Below are 16,963 nucleotides of genomic sequence, written 5' to 3'. Positions count from 1 at the left end.
ATTGAATGAAATTGACCAGGACAATCTGACTTGTATTTCAAATAATAGGAGTTTGAATATTACCTTCACTGAATCATTGAGTCAATATAGAAATTTATTTCATGTTTTGAGATAAAATGAAACCTAAGAGAAATATGCTAGAATTGGCTTTAGCAACAGCCTAAATACTAAAGCAATGTTAAATTATACATATTGCATTGGTTTGGGGATCATTTTTAATGTGAAATACATATAATGTACATGTGTGTATGTGTGTGCAAATACATATATACACACACATATATGTATTATATGTAGTAATTTAAAGTCTTTTCTCATATTCTAATGATTAGGAAATGAAAAGAGAAAAAAATAAAGTCTAGTGTAGAGAAAAAATGTCTTGCATTTTCTGAGTCAATCATGCAATTGCCTAATAAATTGGCTAAGCAACAGCAAGAATGGGATCATTATTTAGTTCTGATCTGCTGAACAGGAATTTTAACAGTTACTAAGTTCTCTCCAGGTAGTGAGTTGAATGGCCAAAATCACAGTGCCATTTCCTGTTTCATGCTGTGCCCATTTAGTAAAACAGAATTGGTCACCATGTTCTTAGCATTGCTTTTCAGAGATGTCATACGCACCGCTGAAGAGCTGAGTAGGTAGCTGATTCCCCTCTCTTGATAGGACTTCCTCCCACAGCAGAGTTGGCTGTTGAAATGCCTCCTGAAGCTTTCACTGAGTAGGTAAAGAGCAAATGGGTTGACACAAGAACTGCAAAAACTGAGAACCCGGACAACTAAGGTGACAATCATGTGGCCTAGAGATGGATCAATCTCATTATAGTTGAAAGACCGATACATGTAAAGGATGTGGTTTGGGAACCAACAGAAGATGAAGCAGCCCACAAAGACAAGCACAATTTTAGCCAGGCGTTTCCGTGTTTCCATCTGCAAATATAAGAAATTAATCCCATTGGTTAAACTGAAAATGGAACCAGCCACATCCCAACTTTATCAAGTCGGGAAAGAGCAAAATTTACAGTATGATAATACATCCAAAATACATAAATTATTTATTTTCTTCACCAAAGTGATGATGGATTTTAACAGTTTGAGAAAGTTTATTTTGGTCACTACATTATTTGCATTAAAAAATATTTGACAGCTTATACAAAACTAGGTGGTAAATTAACAAATGCTATGTCTTCATATTACTTATTTATTTTCTTTTTGCTTAATGCCTCATTGTGTGTAACATAAATATAAATGATTTCTGTTTGTATTAAATCCACTAAATTGATAAATCATAGAATATATTCAAGCTTTGGTGTTTTAAAAAAATAAAGGTGTTTTAAATAGGAAATATTGATCTAATGAGGCAGGGCTTGACTTTCCTTTTTTCTTTTTTTTCTTTTTTTTTTGAGACAGTCTCGCCCTGCCGCCCAGACTGGAGTGCAGTGGAGGGATCTCCGCTCACTGCAAGCTCCACCTCCCGAGTTCAAGCCATTCTGCTGCCTCAGCCTCCCGAGTAGCTGGGACTATAGGCGCCGGCCACCACGCCCAGGTAATTTTTTGTATTTTTAGTAGAGATGAGGTTTCACCATGTTAGCCAGGATGGTCTCGTTCTCCTGACCTTGTGATCCACCCGCCTCGGCCTCCCAAAGTGCTGGGATTACAGGTGTGAGCCACCGCGCCCTGCTAGCTTGACTTTTTAAAACTACCACTCCATAGGAAAACAAAACAACAACTTGAGATTTAAACTCCTGACTTACACAAATCAAAAGCATCTGATATAACTGTGAGTCCTGTAAACATTATTGTATTGTCACATTTACAAATAAAAATAAATTTTCCTTCTCCATAAAATTTACATATTATGTTTACTGTTTCTAAGAGGGTATTCAGGAATGTAATAAATAAAACTCAAAGACTGGGCATCAATATTTTTTAATCTAAAAGCAATTTCCTAACATCAGTAGTTCAAGGGGTAGCTTATATCTGTCTAATTTGTTTAAATATTTAATTAAGGCAATATGAAGGTGGAATACTGATTTATTGAAAGACATTTGTTGTAGGTATCATAATATTTTCTGAGTGAATACTATTGGTCATCAACTAGAATATTCCAAAGAAGACTGGAAAGGTTTGGGATTGGAACACATCTAATGGTAGGTAGCAGTACAGGGGTGATGGAGGAAGCAGAGAAAGGTGCAACTGAAGAGGAACCCAGGCCAGGAAGCAGAATGTGATATTCCACATGGATCCCAGTGGCGTAAGTTATGCGACCCAACAATCAATCCTAAGAAAGTCAAATGTGAAATTTATCTTTCTAAGCAGTGTCATCCCTTCCAGGTGGAAGATGAGTGCAAGAATGTCACAGTGGTCTATACTTGGAGATTCAAGTGCACAGAGGCTGTTAGCATTGAGATTGTTTCTCAGCAGATGTCAAGACCCAGTTGCCCTGCCAGAGTTTATAGGTCCCAATAGGGAAATTCACGAAAACAAGGCAGGCAGGCCAAGGCCATTAAAAAATTCAAAAGTGAAGCAAGGGCTGTGTATATGAGAAAAACTCAACTTTAGAAACCAAAAGCAAATACTCAAATACCTAACTGAGATACAAATTGGATCACAGGGCTCAGATAAAAGAACTGATTATATAAATTAGAAAGCACAGTGAGCCAATGATCTGAATACGTTGCCTCACTGATGCCAAATATTTAGATAAAGTCTGTGAATTTATCAATGCCTTCAATAATTGGGTGATTTTTTAAGTCTTTAAAGCTGATGTGGATCTTTGATGCGGATGGCCACCAATTCATAAAGGTTACCTTCCATGCAAGAAATCTTTACTAGTTTCTGCTGCTGCTAACATACCCAAGGCCCCAGCCTAATGCTCCATCTATGTTCCAGTAAATTTTAAATGATCTGTGATTCAATTTCTTTGCTTTTAATTTGGAAACAAGCATCGGTAACTACTCTGTACCTGCAAAACTCATTAGAAGTTTTTTTTCTAGCGGTACACAAAGGTATAACCAGACACTTTTTCTCACAAGAACACTATTTCTGTCTCTTTGTGTATTAACACAGTTGATTTTTACCTTAAATTAGTAGTGCATATTATTGAAGAAAGAAAAAGTACATAAGGTGCATGATGTAATTTTTAAATGAGCATATTATCTTTGTAGGGAAAGTTACAAATTTGAGTTGGGTCACATATTGCTTCAACACCAGCCCACCTTTGGATTGCACCTTTGGGTTCCTTTTCTGCTACTCCTGCTATTCTCCTCATCTCTCATTCTGACTTACACCCAAATCCCATCCCCAGATCCCAGGCAGTGTCCTATAGTCCTTTCCTGGTGCATCCTTCTTCTATACTCCCTGCCATCCTTAGTGGGTTAATGGGAGAAGAAACAAGAATTAAATTAATGTATGCTCATATGTGAAATTTTTCTGGTTTATTATGTTGTTTGTTACACAAAACTCTGTGTGTAAAACAGGTCTTTCAATACATTAATTTCTAATGGTGGAATGTCAGGTGTTATCACAGATCCAGATAAATGATAAACTGAACCTAAATGGGCCTTGCAGGGCTCTGATATGACCATATATTAGAGATCCCCATATATCCCTTCTAGTTAAGGCCTGTGAAGGCCCAACTCTGTAATCATCAGTCTAGGATTAAAAACCCACAAAATGAAACAATAAATAGCAGTTACTTGTTCTGACCAGCACACCACCAACCCACACCTACCAAGCTTACCTGTTTTTTGGTATGTTCATTGTATTCTCCAGGAAGATTGTGTGCACTCTTAATTAAGGTCTTTGCAATATGATAATAATAAATGCTAATAATAGCAAGTGGTGTGAGGAAATAGACCAAGAAAATGAGCACTGAATGAATCTTTGGATGTAATTCATCTGTTTGAGGGTAGGGGATACATGCTGTGAAGCTGCTATTATCCAAGCTACTGATGCGTGCCACTTCTGAAAACACTGCTTCGGGAACTGCCAACAACACGGAGACCACCCAGATACCCATGGCCTTCACACAGGTCCACAGCACTGCCCCTGACGTCTGCATGTCCATGGGGTTAACGATGGCTCTGTACCTGGGAAAATGATACATCTCAAGTTATTCTAGAAAGAAAGAAAGGAAAGAAAAGAGAAAGAAAGAAAGAAAGAAAGAAAGAAAGAGAGAGAGAGAAACAAAGAAAAAGAAAGGAAGAAAGGAAAAGAAGCAAAGAAGGAAAGAAAGGAAGAGAGAAAGAGAAAAGGAAAGGAAAGGAAAGGAAGGGCAGGGCAGGGAAGGGAAGGGAAGGGAAGGGAAGGGAAGGGAAAAGAGAAGGAAGGAAGGAAGGAAGGAAGGAAGGAAGGAAGGAAGGAAGGAAGGAAGGTGAAGAGAAAGACATCCTGCTTAGTAAGAGAGATGCCAACAATAATCTGTCTTTGTAGCTCAAATTTATTTATTCCCTGGTTGCTTAAAAGTGTATGTAAGACCTAAGGTTCCTGGTGTCTCTCAGTCTACAAGCCATTCCACTACTTACTAGCACAGAAAACAGGAAGGGAGAGAAAAATATTTTAAACTGGCATTTTCTAAATCCTAGTTATTTCATTTCCAAAATTCTGGACATTTGTTTACCTCTTAAATTCTTCTAAATCTATATATGTTACATCTATCATAATGTATTGAATACCAAAATATAAGATGTTCACAAAATAATATTATTCAATCCTTCCTTGATACTTTTCCATAACTTCTGAGTGTGAACCCTTTCACTCTTTTTCTAAGGACATTAATGAATTTTAGAAACTAATCTAGATTGGTCATACTATATTTTGACAAAATAAAATAAATAAAAGACTAATCTAGATTGAGATTTTCTCCATAATCCAATAATAAGGACTGAAAAACTTGAAAGCAGAACAATATTTTGTCTTTATAGCTCAAATTTATTTCTTGTCAAGATCCCATAAAGTTATTTTCTCCTCCAACCTAAAATATTAATGGCAATATACCAGCAATGTACTAGTGATAAAGGAATCACACTCCAGGACACAGTAAACAATCCAAAACTTTCTGCAGCTAACTCAAACACACATATTGAGTAAGGCAATGATGATGCAAATAATTCAAAATGGTATGTAAAGCTCAAATTTTTTATATTTCTCTTTAAAGTATTTCAAGTGATAATATACCTAGCAAATAAGATGCAGTACCACATGATTTTAGTTAGACAAATCTGAATTATTACCCAATCTCTGATATTTTTTGGAAAATCACATTTATCAAGCACATCTTCACCTTCTTCTTGATTTTAATTTCTAAGATATTCTGTAAGCTTTACTTTCCATCATTTTTTCTGAATTTTAAAATTTCTATCATCTTTTGTTGATATAAGTTCCTATAAGTTTTTTATGTTTTCAAATTTTTTTATCGTGTCCTATTCCTATTTTATATGTGTACATTCTTGCCATATATCTTTTTTTTTTTTTTTTTTGACAGGGTCTCACTCTGTCACCCAGGCTGGAGTGCAGTTGCCTGATCTCAGCTCACTGCACCCTCCACCTCCCAGGTTCAAGCAATCCTCCCACCTTAGCCTCCCAAGTAGCTAGGACTACAGACATGTGCCACCAAGCCTTGCTAATTTTTGCATTTTTGTAGAGACGAGGTTTTACTATGCTGCTCAGGCTGGTCTCAAACTCCTCCTGGGCTCAAGTGATCTGCCCACCTAAGGCTCCCAAAGTGCTGGGGTTATAGGTATGAGCTACTGCAACCAGCTCTTGCTATGTATCTATAAAACCAACACAGAAATAAGCATTTAATCTCTTTCCAGCCTAGTTCCAGATTTGTTTGTTTGTTTGATCTCTTTGTACTGTAATCTCTCCCAATAAATTTGCATTATTATTGACTGACAATTCATATTTAAGAGGAAAGTACCAAAAAACTGATTGCAATTTCTTTTTTCTGTGGAAGAAGACAAGGAAAGGGCAGAGAGGTTATCACTACAAAAAGATCAAGCCTTCTTTCTAGATTATCAAAAACCGTGAAGGGTATTCTGAACTTTCCTGTACATATTTAAAAAGGAGAAGAAAATGTCACTTCTCTACCTCATATCTAACCACATATACTATTGTAGAGGTACTGTCGTAGTTTACCTGGGCTGCTCGAATAAAGTACTATACACTGGGCAGCTTATAAACAACAGAAATTTGTCACAATTCTCAAGACTAGGAAATCTAACATAAAGGCATTGAGAGATTCAGTGTCTGGTGAGGGTCCCCCTTTTTTTACATAGATAGATCTTCTTGCTGCTTATTCAAATGGTGGAAAGGTCAAGGGTCTCTTTGGAGTCTTTTATAAGAGTATGAATCCCATTCATGCGGGCCCCACTCTCATGACCTAATCATCTCCCAAAGGCCCACCTCTTAATGCCATCATCTTGGGGGTAGGATTTCAACATATGAATATTGGCCAACATAAACATTCATACCAAACAGGCATTATAACCATAAAAGATATAGAGAAACTTTAAATAGAAATTAAGACAATAAATCTCTCACTTTGATAAGATTGCTAGAAACATATACAGAAATCTTGATTTAAGGAAAGCAAGAACCTAGCAGAAATGTTGGCCTTTCCAACAAGGAGGATTATGAGCCACCTCCTGCAAGAAAAGGATAGACCCCAATGATAGTCTCTAAATGATACACATTTGAATAAAAGGGCAGAATTGAAAATCCTACAAAAACAGAATTATAGCTGAAAATATTATAAACACTTACCAAAATGTTATTAGTACTGAGACATAGCTTATGATTGTCAAAGAAAATATTGTATACCAACTGTGTGTATCTTTGAAACAATTAAAAAGCAGAAATTAAAATGAGATCGTGCAAATTAATGTGGACATGTTTTATCATGCTTCCTTCAAATATTTATAGAAATGTGAGGAAAAGTATTTCTTAGTATAAAAAGTGTTTCACTGTGTATATTAGCATAGAAGGTATGTGTAAAAAGGTACATTTTCCCTTACAAATGGTCTCAGGAGAATATCCCTAACTGAAAACTAAACACTAGAGAATATTGATCAAACGGCATATAAAGAGAAAAATAATCACTATTCATGTATTAAACCTCAATAAATAAATAGATTTCTTCATCAATTCTTATTTTGGATCTCGTTTGTAACATCTGTGTAGTTTAAATTTTAATGTAAAGAGATAATTACATTTAATCATGAAACAAAATACATAATAAAAATGGGATCTTTTTTACCTCTTACAGAGTCATCACAGCATCTCAAAAATCTCCATCTACACTAATCTTTCTAATGACACTACCCAAAATTTCTTTCTTTCTTTCTTTCTTTTTTTTTTTTTTGAGACGGAGTCTCGCTCTGTCGCCCAGGCTGGAGTGCAGTGGCGCAATCTCGGCTCACTGCAAGCTCCGCCTCCCGGGTTCACGCCATTCTCCTGCCTCAGCCTCCTGAGTAGCTGGGACTACAGGCGCCCGCCACCGCGCCCGGCTAATTTTTTGTATTTTTAGTAGAGACGGGGTTTCACCATGTTAGCCAGGATGGTCTCGATCTCCTGACCTTGTGATCCGCCCGTCTCGGCCTCCCAAAGTGTCTTTCTTTTTTTATTAAACTTTCATTTATCAGGCAAGGAATAGGTCCACAAAAAGTCTGAGTGTAAACTGTATGATAAGAGAAAGGTCTTGCTCACTATTATATCTCTAATACATAACACAATGCCTGGGCTGGCCAATAGAGTCCATAGGGTCTCAATAAATGGTTGAAACTATAGCCTGAGCAACAAGGAGATCCTTATTAGGAGCAATTGTGGTAGGAGTTGTTGGGTATTATGTTGAAGTGGGAATGGTGATGACAAATGGAGACTGAGTCTAATCCAGTGATGCCTAAGATGCATCAATATTCAGAAACACCTAGAGAAGTAAAAAAAAAAGAGAGAGAGAGAGAATATGATTAGGCTTCTCTGTAGACTTACTAATGCAGAGTCCCTAGAATGTGAAGTGTGGGATTCTACATACTAAGATTTCCAGGTGATTCTGATGATAAGCTGGGTTTAGAAACCATGTTTTAAGAGAGTTGTGTGCAACAGTGAGCATCTTTGCCACAGGCTTCCAGCAAGGCTGTCCAGTGCAATGGGTGCACATTCAGCAACAGAATAGATAGTATCCAGAATCCAGCAGAAATTAAGTATTTGAAGAATCAGATGCCTGCTCTTTAATTATGATATGTCACATGATGAGGAAGACATGAATCTTATTTTGCAAATAAGGAAAACACCACCTTGTGGCCATGAGTTTTGTGCTGTTTTATCATTTTTCTCCAACTAAAACATTTGGATGTAACGGATACATGGTTAGCACCCAGGAACCATAAACCCAAGCCTGATGTAATCCCTCCTTATTTGTAGTGTGCCCCCAAAGCTTCAGATCAAGATAGATGGATAATCTTCAAAAGCTATAAGCAACATATAAATTATGGCAATATTATGAATCTTGTGAGAATTATACAGTGCCTAATTCAGTGTGTGAAATTACTTCTAAGTATAAAAGAAAGAGATAAATTAGACGTGTTCAAGATCAATGAGTAAAAGATATCTAATTTATTCGAGTCAAATATAATAACCTTTATTTAACAATAAGCCCTGTAAATTCAAATTAAAAACTAATAAATTATGTGCAGAAACTACAATGGATTCTGTTTCTATGGTTATATAAAAATAACAACAGAGCATTTGTTATGGAAAGCAATTTTTTCTTTTTGAAAAGGCAACTAGAAAGCTCTCAGAAAAACCTATGACTCGCATTTTGTGAAAGTATGGGTCATTTTATATTTTCCAACTTTTCTTTTCCCCACCCTTGATTTCTTCCCTTTTTAGTCCTGTGGTGTGTTGTTTGTATCTTGATTTTTAAGCTGCCTTAAATTCTCCTGTCACAAGTTTGATATGGTTTGGCTCTGTATCCCCACCCAAATCTCACATAGAATTGTAATCCCCAGTGTTGACAGAGGGACCTGATGGGAGGTGACTGGATCATGGGGACAAATTTCCCTTTTCTGTTCTTGTGGTTGTAAGTGAGTTCTCGTGAGATCTGGTTGTTTGAAAGTTTGTAGCACTTCCCCCTTAGCTCTTTCTCTCCTGCTACCATGTGGAGACATGTTTGCTACCCCTTCACCCATCTGCCATGATTCTAAGTCTCCTGAGGCCTCCCCAGCCATGCCTCCTGTACAGTCTGTGGAACTGTGAGTCAATTAAACCTCTTTTCTTTGTAAGTTACCCAATTTCAGTGTGAGTAATACAAAATTGAACAAAAATAAATTTAACATAAATAAGTCATCACTCTAATATTATAGGGTGAATGTGAACTATTCTTTTAAAGAGTTAGAAGCACACTCTTGGTGCCAATCTCACTACCAATTACGAGACTGAGAGGCAAGGGCTATGGAGCAAAGGAGAAAACATCATCTCCAGTCAGGGGCAGCTGGTTAACTTGAACCTGAGCTTCAGTTAGGAATTTTGATGAGAAAGCAGCAAACAGTTAACAGCATGTCCTCCCACCACTAGATGAAGACTGATGGAAAAGTCCTATGAATCCTAGGGAGTGTTAGACCCAGGGCCTGTATCCAATCTATTTCAGTATCTTAACAAATAATTACACTCAATAGAATGTCTGTTTGCATTGATATAATATGCAACTAATATTAATGATTCAAGAATTTATCTACTGACCTAGTTATGGAATAAAATCTGATTATCCTAACCAGCGCACAAAAACTTATAATTTTTTATTAATAATTATCGATATATTAGAAATTTAATCAGATTTGGTAAAATATTATTTTTGCATTTAATCCAACATTGGCTGTTTGGTATCAGAAAAAAATGTCACCCAATACATTAAACTAATATTAGTTTATTTTTTATAGTTTTTATAATGTGTATTTTAAAATTTAATTTATAAGTGCATTTTGGTTAGCATAGAAGAAGCCAGAATAAAGAATTGATATCTAATTTTATATTTGTTAATACATGAAATTATAAAGTTTACAGTTTAGCACTAGGAATCTGTGAGAATTTTTCCTATGAAGGAGAAAGGAAAACTCCATTCCTAAAAGTTATTTGCATTTTAATAATGTGCCATCAGAGGCCAAAAGGTCTTCAAGAATCAAAGAAATAACATTCCAAATTTGGAAATGCAGCTACTCATAGATAGAGAAGGAGATCACTATAACACCAACCATAAGCAAAATATGGCTTATGGGGTGCCACCAACCTGATGTCACAGCACACATGTCCCAATACTCCACGGTGGAAGGTGGGAACGTGTGTGTGTTTGTGTGTATGTGTGTAGGTATAAAACTGTTAGAAATATCATACAACATAGAATATAGAAATACTTTTAATCAACTACTTTATGTAAGCAAGCAAACAATGTACATTTTCAAAATTGTAAGAAAAATGTCTATCAAGATAACAGTAAAAAATGATAATAAATTAAGATCACCACTATCACCACTTCATACCATGCACTATCTCTCCTCCAGCCATACTGGTTATGATGATGTGCCTCTGAGGCATGGCTGCAGTGGGCACAAATGCTGTTGCCTAGGGATGTGTCTGCTGAAACTCCTTGGAAGAGTATGGAAAGTCTAGGATTAATAATCACAGACACCAGTCGGGCGCGGTGGCTCACACCTGTAATTCCAGCACTTTGAGAGGTCCAGGCAGGCAGATCGCTTGAGGTCAGCAGTTCGAGACCAGCCTGGCCAACATGGTGAAACCCTATCTCTACTAAAAATACAAAAATTAGCCAGGCATAATGGTGTGCACCTGTAGTCTCAGCTACTAGGGGGGCTGAGGCAGGAGATTTGCTTGAACTCAGGAGGCAGCGGTTGCAGTGAGCCAAGATCATGCCCCTACACTCCAGCCTGAGCGACAGAGCAAGATTCTGTCTCAAAAAAGTAAAATATAATAATAATCACAGATACCAGTGTCATCTGACCACCCTTTGGCCATATCAAACAAAGTGATTTAGGCCTCGAGGTGGATTCAAAATATTTGTGTTTTTCATTTTAGTCTCTGCAATCTAATGATACTGACATCTGCCATCAGTGAAGTATAGAATAAGAGGATCCACTTCACATTGAAATATGCTTTCTGAAACCTAATTATCTTCCTGATTTTTACTATGTACTGTGATCTCTATTTGTTAACTCTCTACTGTTACTTTATTAGGCAAAGACACTTAGGCCATGTATGAAGACAGGATATATATACAAATAATTGAATTTATTGTTTAAAGACTCTAATAACAGAGTTTTGTTAATTTGTTTATTATAGGGTTTTTTTGGAACTACTACTTAATTTTGAATTCAGGGCACTTCTTTTATTTTGCAGTTACATTTTATGATGTTTTTTCACTGTAATAAATCTCATGAATCAGCTCCTGTACTCTTTTTTTTTTTTTATGCTTGGGTGCTTTGTTTTAAACTCAACTTTTAAGTCCACAGGTAAATAAAAAATACTATTAGTAATTTCTTATACCCAGAAGTGTAATAATGTGGATTAATGGTGAAGAGTTCAGACTTTAAATGGTGTTCAAACATGTTGGCACCATGATGGCTAGCTGTGTGATCATAAAAATAGTACTGAATTTTTAATCTCAGTTTTCTTAGCTTTAAAGTTCTTAATTTAAAAATAATAGTGCCTATCTCACAGCGTTGTGAGGATTGAAAAATCACACACACACAAAAATAGCACTGTGCTAACTACAATTAATCCTACAATTGATTCCACATCCACAAGAAATCATAGCGTTTGGTGAGATGTAGTAAGAGGTTATCAAGTACTAATCAACTACTGATTGCTATGCTCTAGAAGAAAAACAGAAGTGTAGACAATATATAACAAACCATTTCCAACCCATGTTAAGTGAATCATGGAAAATATTGCATAACCTCATCAACAGTTACTCAGGTTTCCTAGTTTATATTTCCTAAACACACTTGTAGACAAGCGTAGCCTACAGACCAAGTAGAAGAGGCATCTCACCTTTCCTTATCATTATTACTAAATTATTCATTCTGTATTCACAGAGTATACGACACACAAATGAAACAGAAAAAGTCAGTAAATATATGAGGATTATTATTTTTCTCTGATCTTGGCCAGGGCAAATTTACCTGTGTAAATCGTCATGCGTCACCATGATAATAGATTGTAAAACCTAGTGTGAAATAAACTCCAACCCTGGGTCTTGCTACCAATACCATGTCTTCAAAATGAAAGCATAATGATAGTAATTTAAACTATTGTGGTTGCTAATCATTAAGTTTTATTCTAATCATGAAGTAGGTTTTTTAAACTTTCTAGGTAAAATAAGATTGCATAAAGAGGAGCAGCTAAACTAGTCATGTTTTTGCTTTGGAATTCAGAGAAAACATTTTAAAAGATAATAGAAATGCTGCCACATAAACAAAATTAGGTACATAATTTATACAAAAGGCACCTAAATTTCCAGGAGTGTGGTTTTTAAGAAAGTGAATCACTTTCAGTTTCTCAAGTCTCTGTTGAATGTCGTGTTTCCCTCAATGAAGATTAACTCTTCAATGCCAAAGTAGTATTCCAGTATTATTGCAAATACCAGGAAATTCAGATACAGACTCATTTTTCATTAGCAATTGAATATGTAAATTAAAGAGGAGAGTGAATACCAACTTAATTATCCAAGTTAATTGTTTATCTAAATAGCTTCAGTCAGTCCTCCACTCCCACTGAGGGAATTAAACCACAGCTCCATGTAAAGATAGCTAACTTTGCATTTTCCCTCACCCCTATCCAAACATTCCCTTCTGCTTGAAGGGACCTGGAGTCAGGAGACTTGGATTTTCCTCCCTTGTCTTCCATTAGAAATTACATTCCCTGGGTCTCAATATGCACATCTGAGAAATGACAAAGTTGAACTAGTTGATCTGCAAAAAAGACACTTCACACCCTTAACATATGTGAAAAGCAGATTTAATATTAAAGATGTATTTTGGGTACCTATCTGTGGGGAAAAAAAAAAGTCTCTTAGCTTCAGGTATTAAACGAGAAGAAAGTGATAAGTCATCTGCTTAAAGAATATGTATTAATGTAATTGGTTTTACTTCTATGAAATAATAAAATTCAGTTAATAAATGTAAGTAAGTTCTTCTCTTACTTGAAAAAAATCAAAATTAAATATTTCCCTAATATTAAGCAGACATTCTTACCTGTTAGATTCTTATTCTACTGCATAAAGGAAAGTACACTCACAAGATTTTAAGCACACACAACAAGCTTCAACAAGATACTCTTTTGCATGTTTTTTCTATAGCTTTTCTATGAAATAATATTCCCTAAGTGTCAGAAGTCAGACTAGGATATGCAATTTTAAATGCAATTTTGTTTTTTAAAATATAGTAATTTTCATGTATTTTTCCAAGCCTCACATCTCAGTCCATTTTAACCCTGTTTACTCTGCTTCCCAGGTACGCACTCTCTCCCTCTCTTCCTCTGGATACCCAACCTTTCCTTGCGTCCTTCTGCCAGTAGGTGCACTCGGGTGAGTCTTCTCTCCCCGCCTCTCTCCACGACTTTTCCAAGCCACCCACAGCTACCTGTGCTCTTACCTGTCGGCGCTGAGGGCAGTGAGAGTGAACACGGAAACCCCCACGGAAGTGAACTGGATGAGCGGGATCAGTTTGCAGCCCACCTTGCCGAACATCCACTCGTCGAAGAAGTAGCGCGAAGCGTCCACCGGGACGCAGGTGAGCAGCAGTAGCAAGTCCCCGGTGGCCAGGTTAGAGATTAAGATGTTGGGGACGCTCTTCATGGCGCTGTTGGTGACGAAGATCTTCACCAGCATGATGTTGCCCAGCAAGCCCACGGTGATGATGAGCAGGTAGAGGGACGGGATCACACAGCGGATCACTAACTCCGCGGTAGTCCCTTCCGAGGCCGGCAGAAAATCCCTTTCCCACCCCTCTGGAACGGAACCGCTCTTGTTCGCGCCGGAGGTCACTGAGAGGTTGGAAAGAGACTTAGAGGGCATGATCTCCTTTCCAGCAGAGTCCGCTGGAGTTTTCACGCACTCCAGTGCCCTGAGTACTGCACGCCCACGATTTGGGTTTAATCGATGTTCCTCCCTTTCGCCCCTGCAAGTTTACTGCCCGCGGGGTACGCGTCACTGAGCCCCGTCCGTAAGCGTTCAGGGCCTGGGGAGGGTTCTGTCCACACACTCGGGAGCTTCGCTTCTAGAGGGAGTAAATGGCTCCGGTTAACTCGGAATTTAAATTAAAAAAAAAAAAAAAAAAAAGCAAAGCGGTTGCGTCTTTGTTCCGTATCCAGTGGTTTGTTCTCAAGGTTAGCTAGGGGAAAACAGCCTTTCAGGGACAAGGAGCTGTCCCTCGGGGATCAGTAGAAGCACCTGCCCGACTGTTAGCCCAGAGAAGCGGAAGTCGTCCTGGCGCTGTCCAGCGGGCCGCGGCTGAAATCCTGAGAACTAGCGCGGGGCCACCCGCAACCTGCTTTTCCCACAGCTTTGCTCTTGTTTGTGAAGTTCCTGTTGTATTGTGTGGAACCGGACGGGAGCTCAGTTCTCCGTGTATGTGTGCGTGCCCCTATATACATCCATCCTTACCCGCCTCCAAGCGGGAGGAGCCCCAGGCAACAACTTTGGAATCTCTGAGGATTTAAGGGCTGAGTTGGCAAGTCCCTAATGCCGAAACACAGAATTTAGGGAGAAAAAAAATGAGCTAAAAAATAAAGTTCATAAATAAAATCCTCTAGCTACTCTTTTTCTGATCATCTACTTTTCTTACCTAAATGTGAAAATTATTTCCTATAGTTGGTGTAGTATTTTTAAATTTACATTTTATTGAACTATAACATGTATAACGTACACATTTCCTAATCGTTCTGCTTAATCTAACCATCATTCAGAGCCCACAATCTAACCACCATCTCCCAAAATAACCACCATTTGGCTTGTTATTAGATACGTGTGCCTCCTATTGAGCATCGTATAAATTGAATCATTCAGCATACCCTCTTGTGTCTAGGTTCTTTCACCCGACACCATATCTGTGAGATCCACTCATGTTTTCTCAGGTGGCATTTTTCATTACCGTATACTATATCATTTTATAAATATACCACTGTTTGTTTACCTATTCTATATTGATTAACATTTGGGTTCCTTACAATTTTAGCCAATCTGAGTAATGTTTCGATGAACATTCTTTTACATGTGTTCTGGTGCACATTTGAATAAATCCCAGGTGTGGATTAGCCAGGTCATAGAACTTGAGTACGTTCAGCTTTACTGCAAACTGACACTTTTTCAAAATAAAGTACTATGTTATTTTTTCTTTGGGAATCTTGCTTGACAATTTTAATTGTCAATTCTATCTATTAAGACAGAATATATGTATGCTTATGCCACTTATAGATATATATTCAATAAACATTTGATATGCTGTTTTAAATAGGCTGTCCCTAAAACAAAACAGCTTCCCAAATCACCACCATGTGAGTCTAATGTAAACTGATCAGAAACGGTGGCTCAGTTCTGGAGCTAGCTAAATATCACTCTTCATTAGGGAAAACATTTGGCTAGTTCTTTGTTATTAAAGGATAAAATTGAATAATAGCATTGTAACTAGCCAGGGACTACCTATGATGATCTAGCCATAAACTGATAAAATGTGTATATCTGCGACATCATTTATATATTAAGGAACCTTTCCAGATATTGCCCACCAAGAGCACTGTCATCTTATAACTGAATTAGACAAGGTAAACATTTGCATAGTAATCAATTTTGAGTTTTGTGTTTTCTATCTCAAATGAAAGTCATTTTTGTACTTTTCTAGAATTTCACTATCTAAAATAATTCATTATAAAATTAAGATTAGTTAAATAGAATATTCATATATAAATATATTCAAATATATAAATATTCTATTTATAGTTATAAAAATTATGTACATATATAGACGGAGAGGGAGCGAGAGAAAGAGGGAGAGCAAGGAAATTAATATTACATATAGGCTGAGAAATGTGTCTAGGAATTTTATCTCCAAAGTTATTTGTTTTCTTTTTAACATCCAATCTTCCTATACAAAGTAAATTACTAGAGCAATCTTCTAATTATGAAATGTCTAAAATTCAAACTGCAACTATGCGATTTTAATATATTTTATATAAAATGTATTGAAATCAAAATTACTATATGAATTTTTATATTCTCCTCTGATTGTGCCTGTGTGTTCTTAATCATTTAGATGAGAAAAAAATGTCTAGTCTAAAAGCTGGATTAATAAATATCCAATTGACCGGCATTGTAGAAACAAGACATCTGGATTGAATTTTCTTCGTTTTAACGAAATTTATATGTATTTACTTAAAGATTTGTGTTCATTGTAGTGAAGAATATAATGAATATTTTAATAATATTTATTTTATTGATATTTTATTGAAATGTTATAAAGTTATAATGATGTATTATGTAAATTCATCACAAAATTACATATAAGAACACAGTATTATCTCATATTTATAGAATGCATACGCATCAAAGGTAAACATCTACTGGAATGAAATACTATTTGTTTCTTTATGTTTTGAGACAGGGTCTTGCTCTGTCACTCAGGCATATGCAGTGGCATGAAGATGGCTCACTATAGCCTCAACCTCCTGCATTCAAATAATTCTCCTGCCTCACCTTCCCCATGTAGCTGGGACCGCAGGTGTGCCAAACCATGCCTGGCTAAGGTTTCTAATTTTTTGTAGAAATGGGGTCTCACTTTGCTGCCCAGGTCTCAAATTCTTGGGATCAAGCAATCCTCTTGCCTCAGCCTCCCAAATTTCTGTAATTATAGGCATGAGCCATAGCTCCCAGCCATACAAACCTTTTTGTTGTATTCAATGTGTCG

The 16,963-nt window shown here is 36.8% G+C and overlaps 1 protein-coding gene across 1 annotated transcript; it reads right to left on the bottom strand.

Annotated features, from left to right (window-relative positions):
* Positions 1 to 484: 484 nt before the first annotated feature.
* NMBR (neuromedin B receptor) lies at positions 485 to 14,222 on the bottom strand. Its single transcript, XM_033235285.1, has 3 exons — positions 13,658 to 14,222; positions 3,739 to 4,087; positions 485 to 926 (listed from the first exon to the last, which is right to left on the bottom strand). Exons 1-3 carry the CDS (start codon positions 14,077 to 14,079, stop codon positions 525 to 527), a joined length of 1,173 nt encoding a protein of 390 aa, XP_033091176.1. The 5' UTR covers positions 14,080 to 14,222; the 3' UTR covers positions 485 to 524.
* Positions 14,223 to 16,963: the final 2,741 nt, after the last annotated feature.

Source organism: Trachypithecus francoisi, unplaced genomic scaffold (genome assembly GCF_009764315.1).
Source record: "Trachypithecus francoisi isolate TF-2019V2 unplaced genomic scaffold, Tfra_2.0 Lachesis_group15, whole genome shotgun sequence".
NCBI classification, from domain to species: Eukaryota; Metazoa; Chordata; class Mammalia; order Primates; family Cercopithecidae; genus Trachypithecus; species Trachypithecus francoisi.
This window is presented reverse-complemented; position numbering and strand designations above follow the sequence as displayed.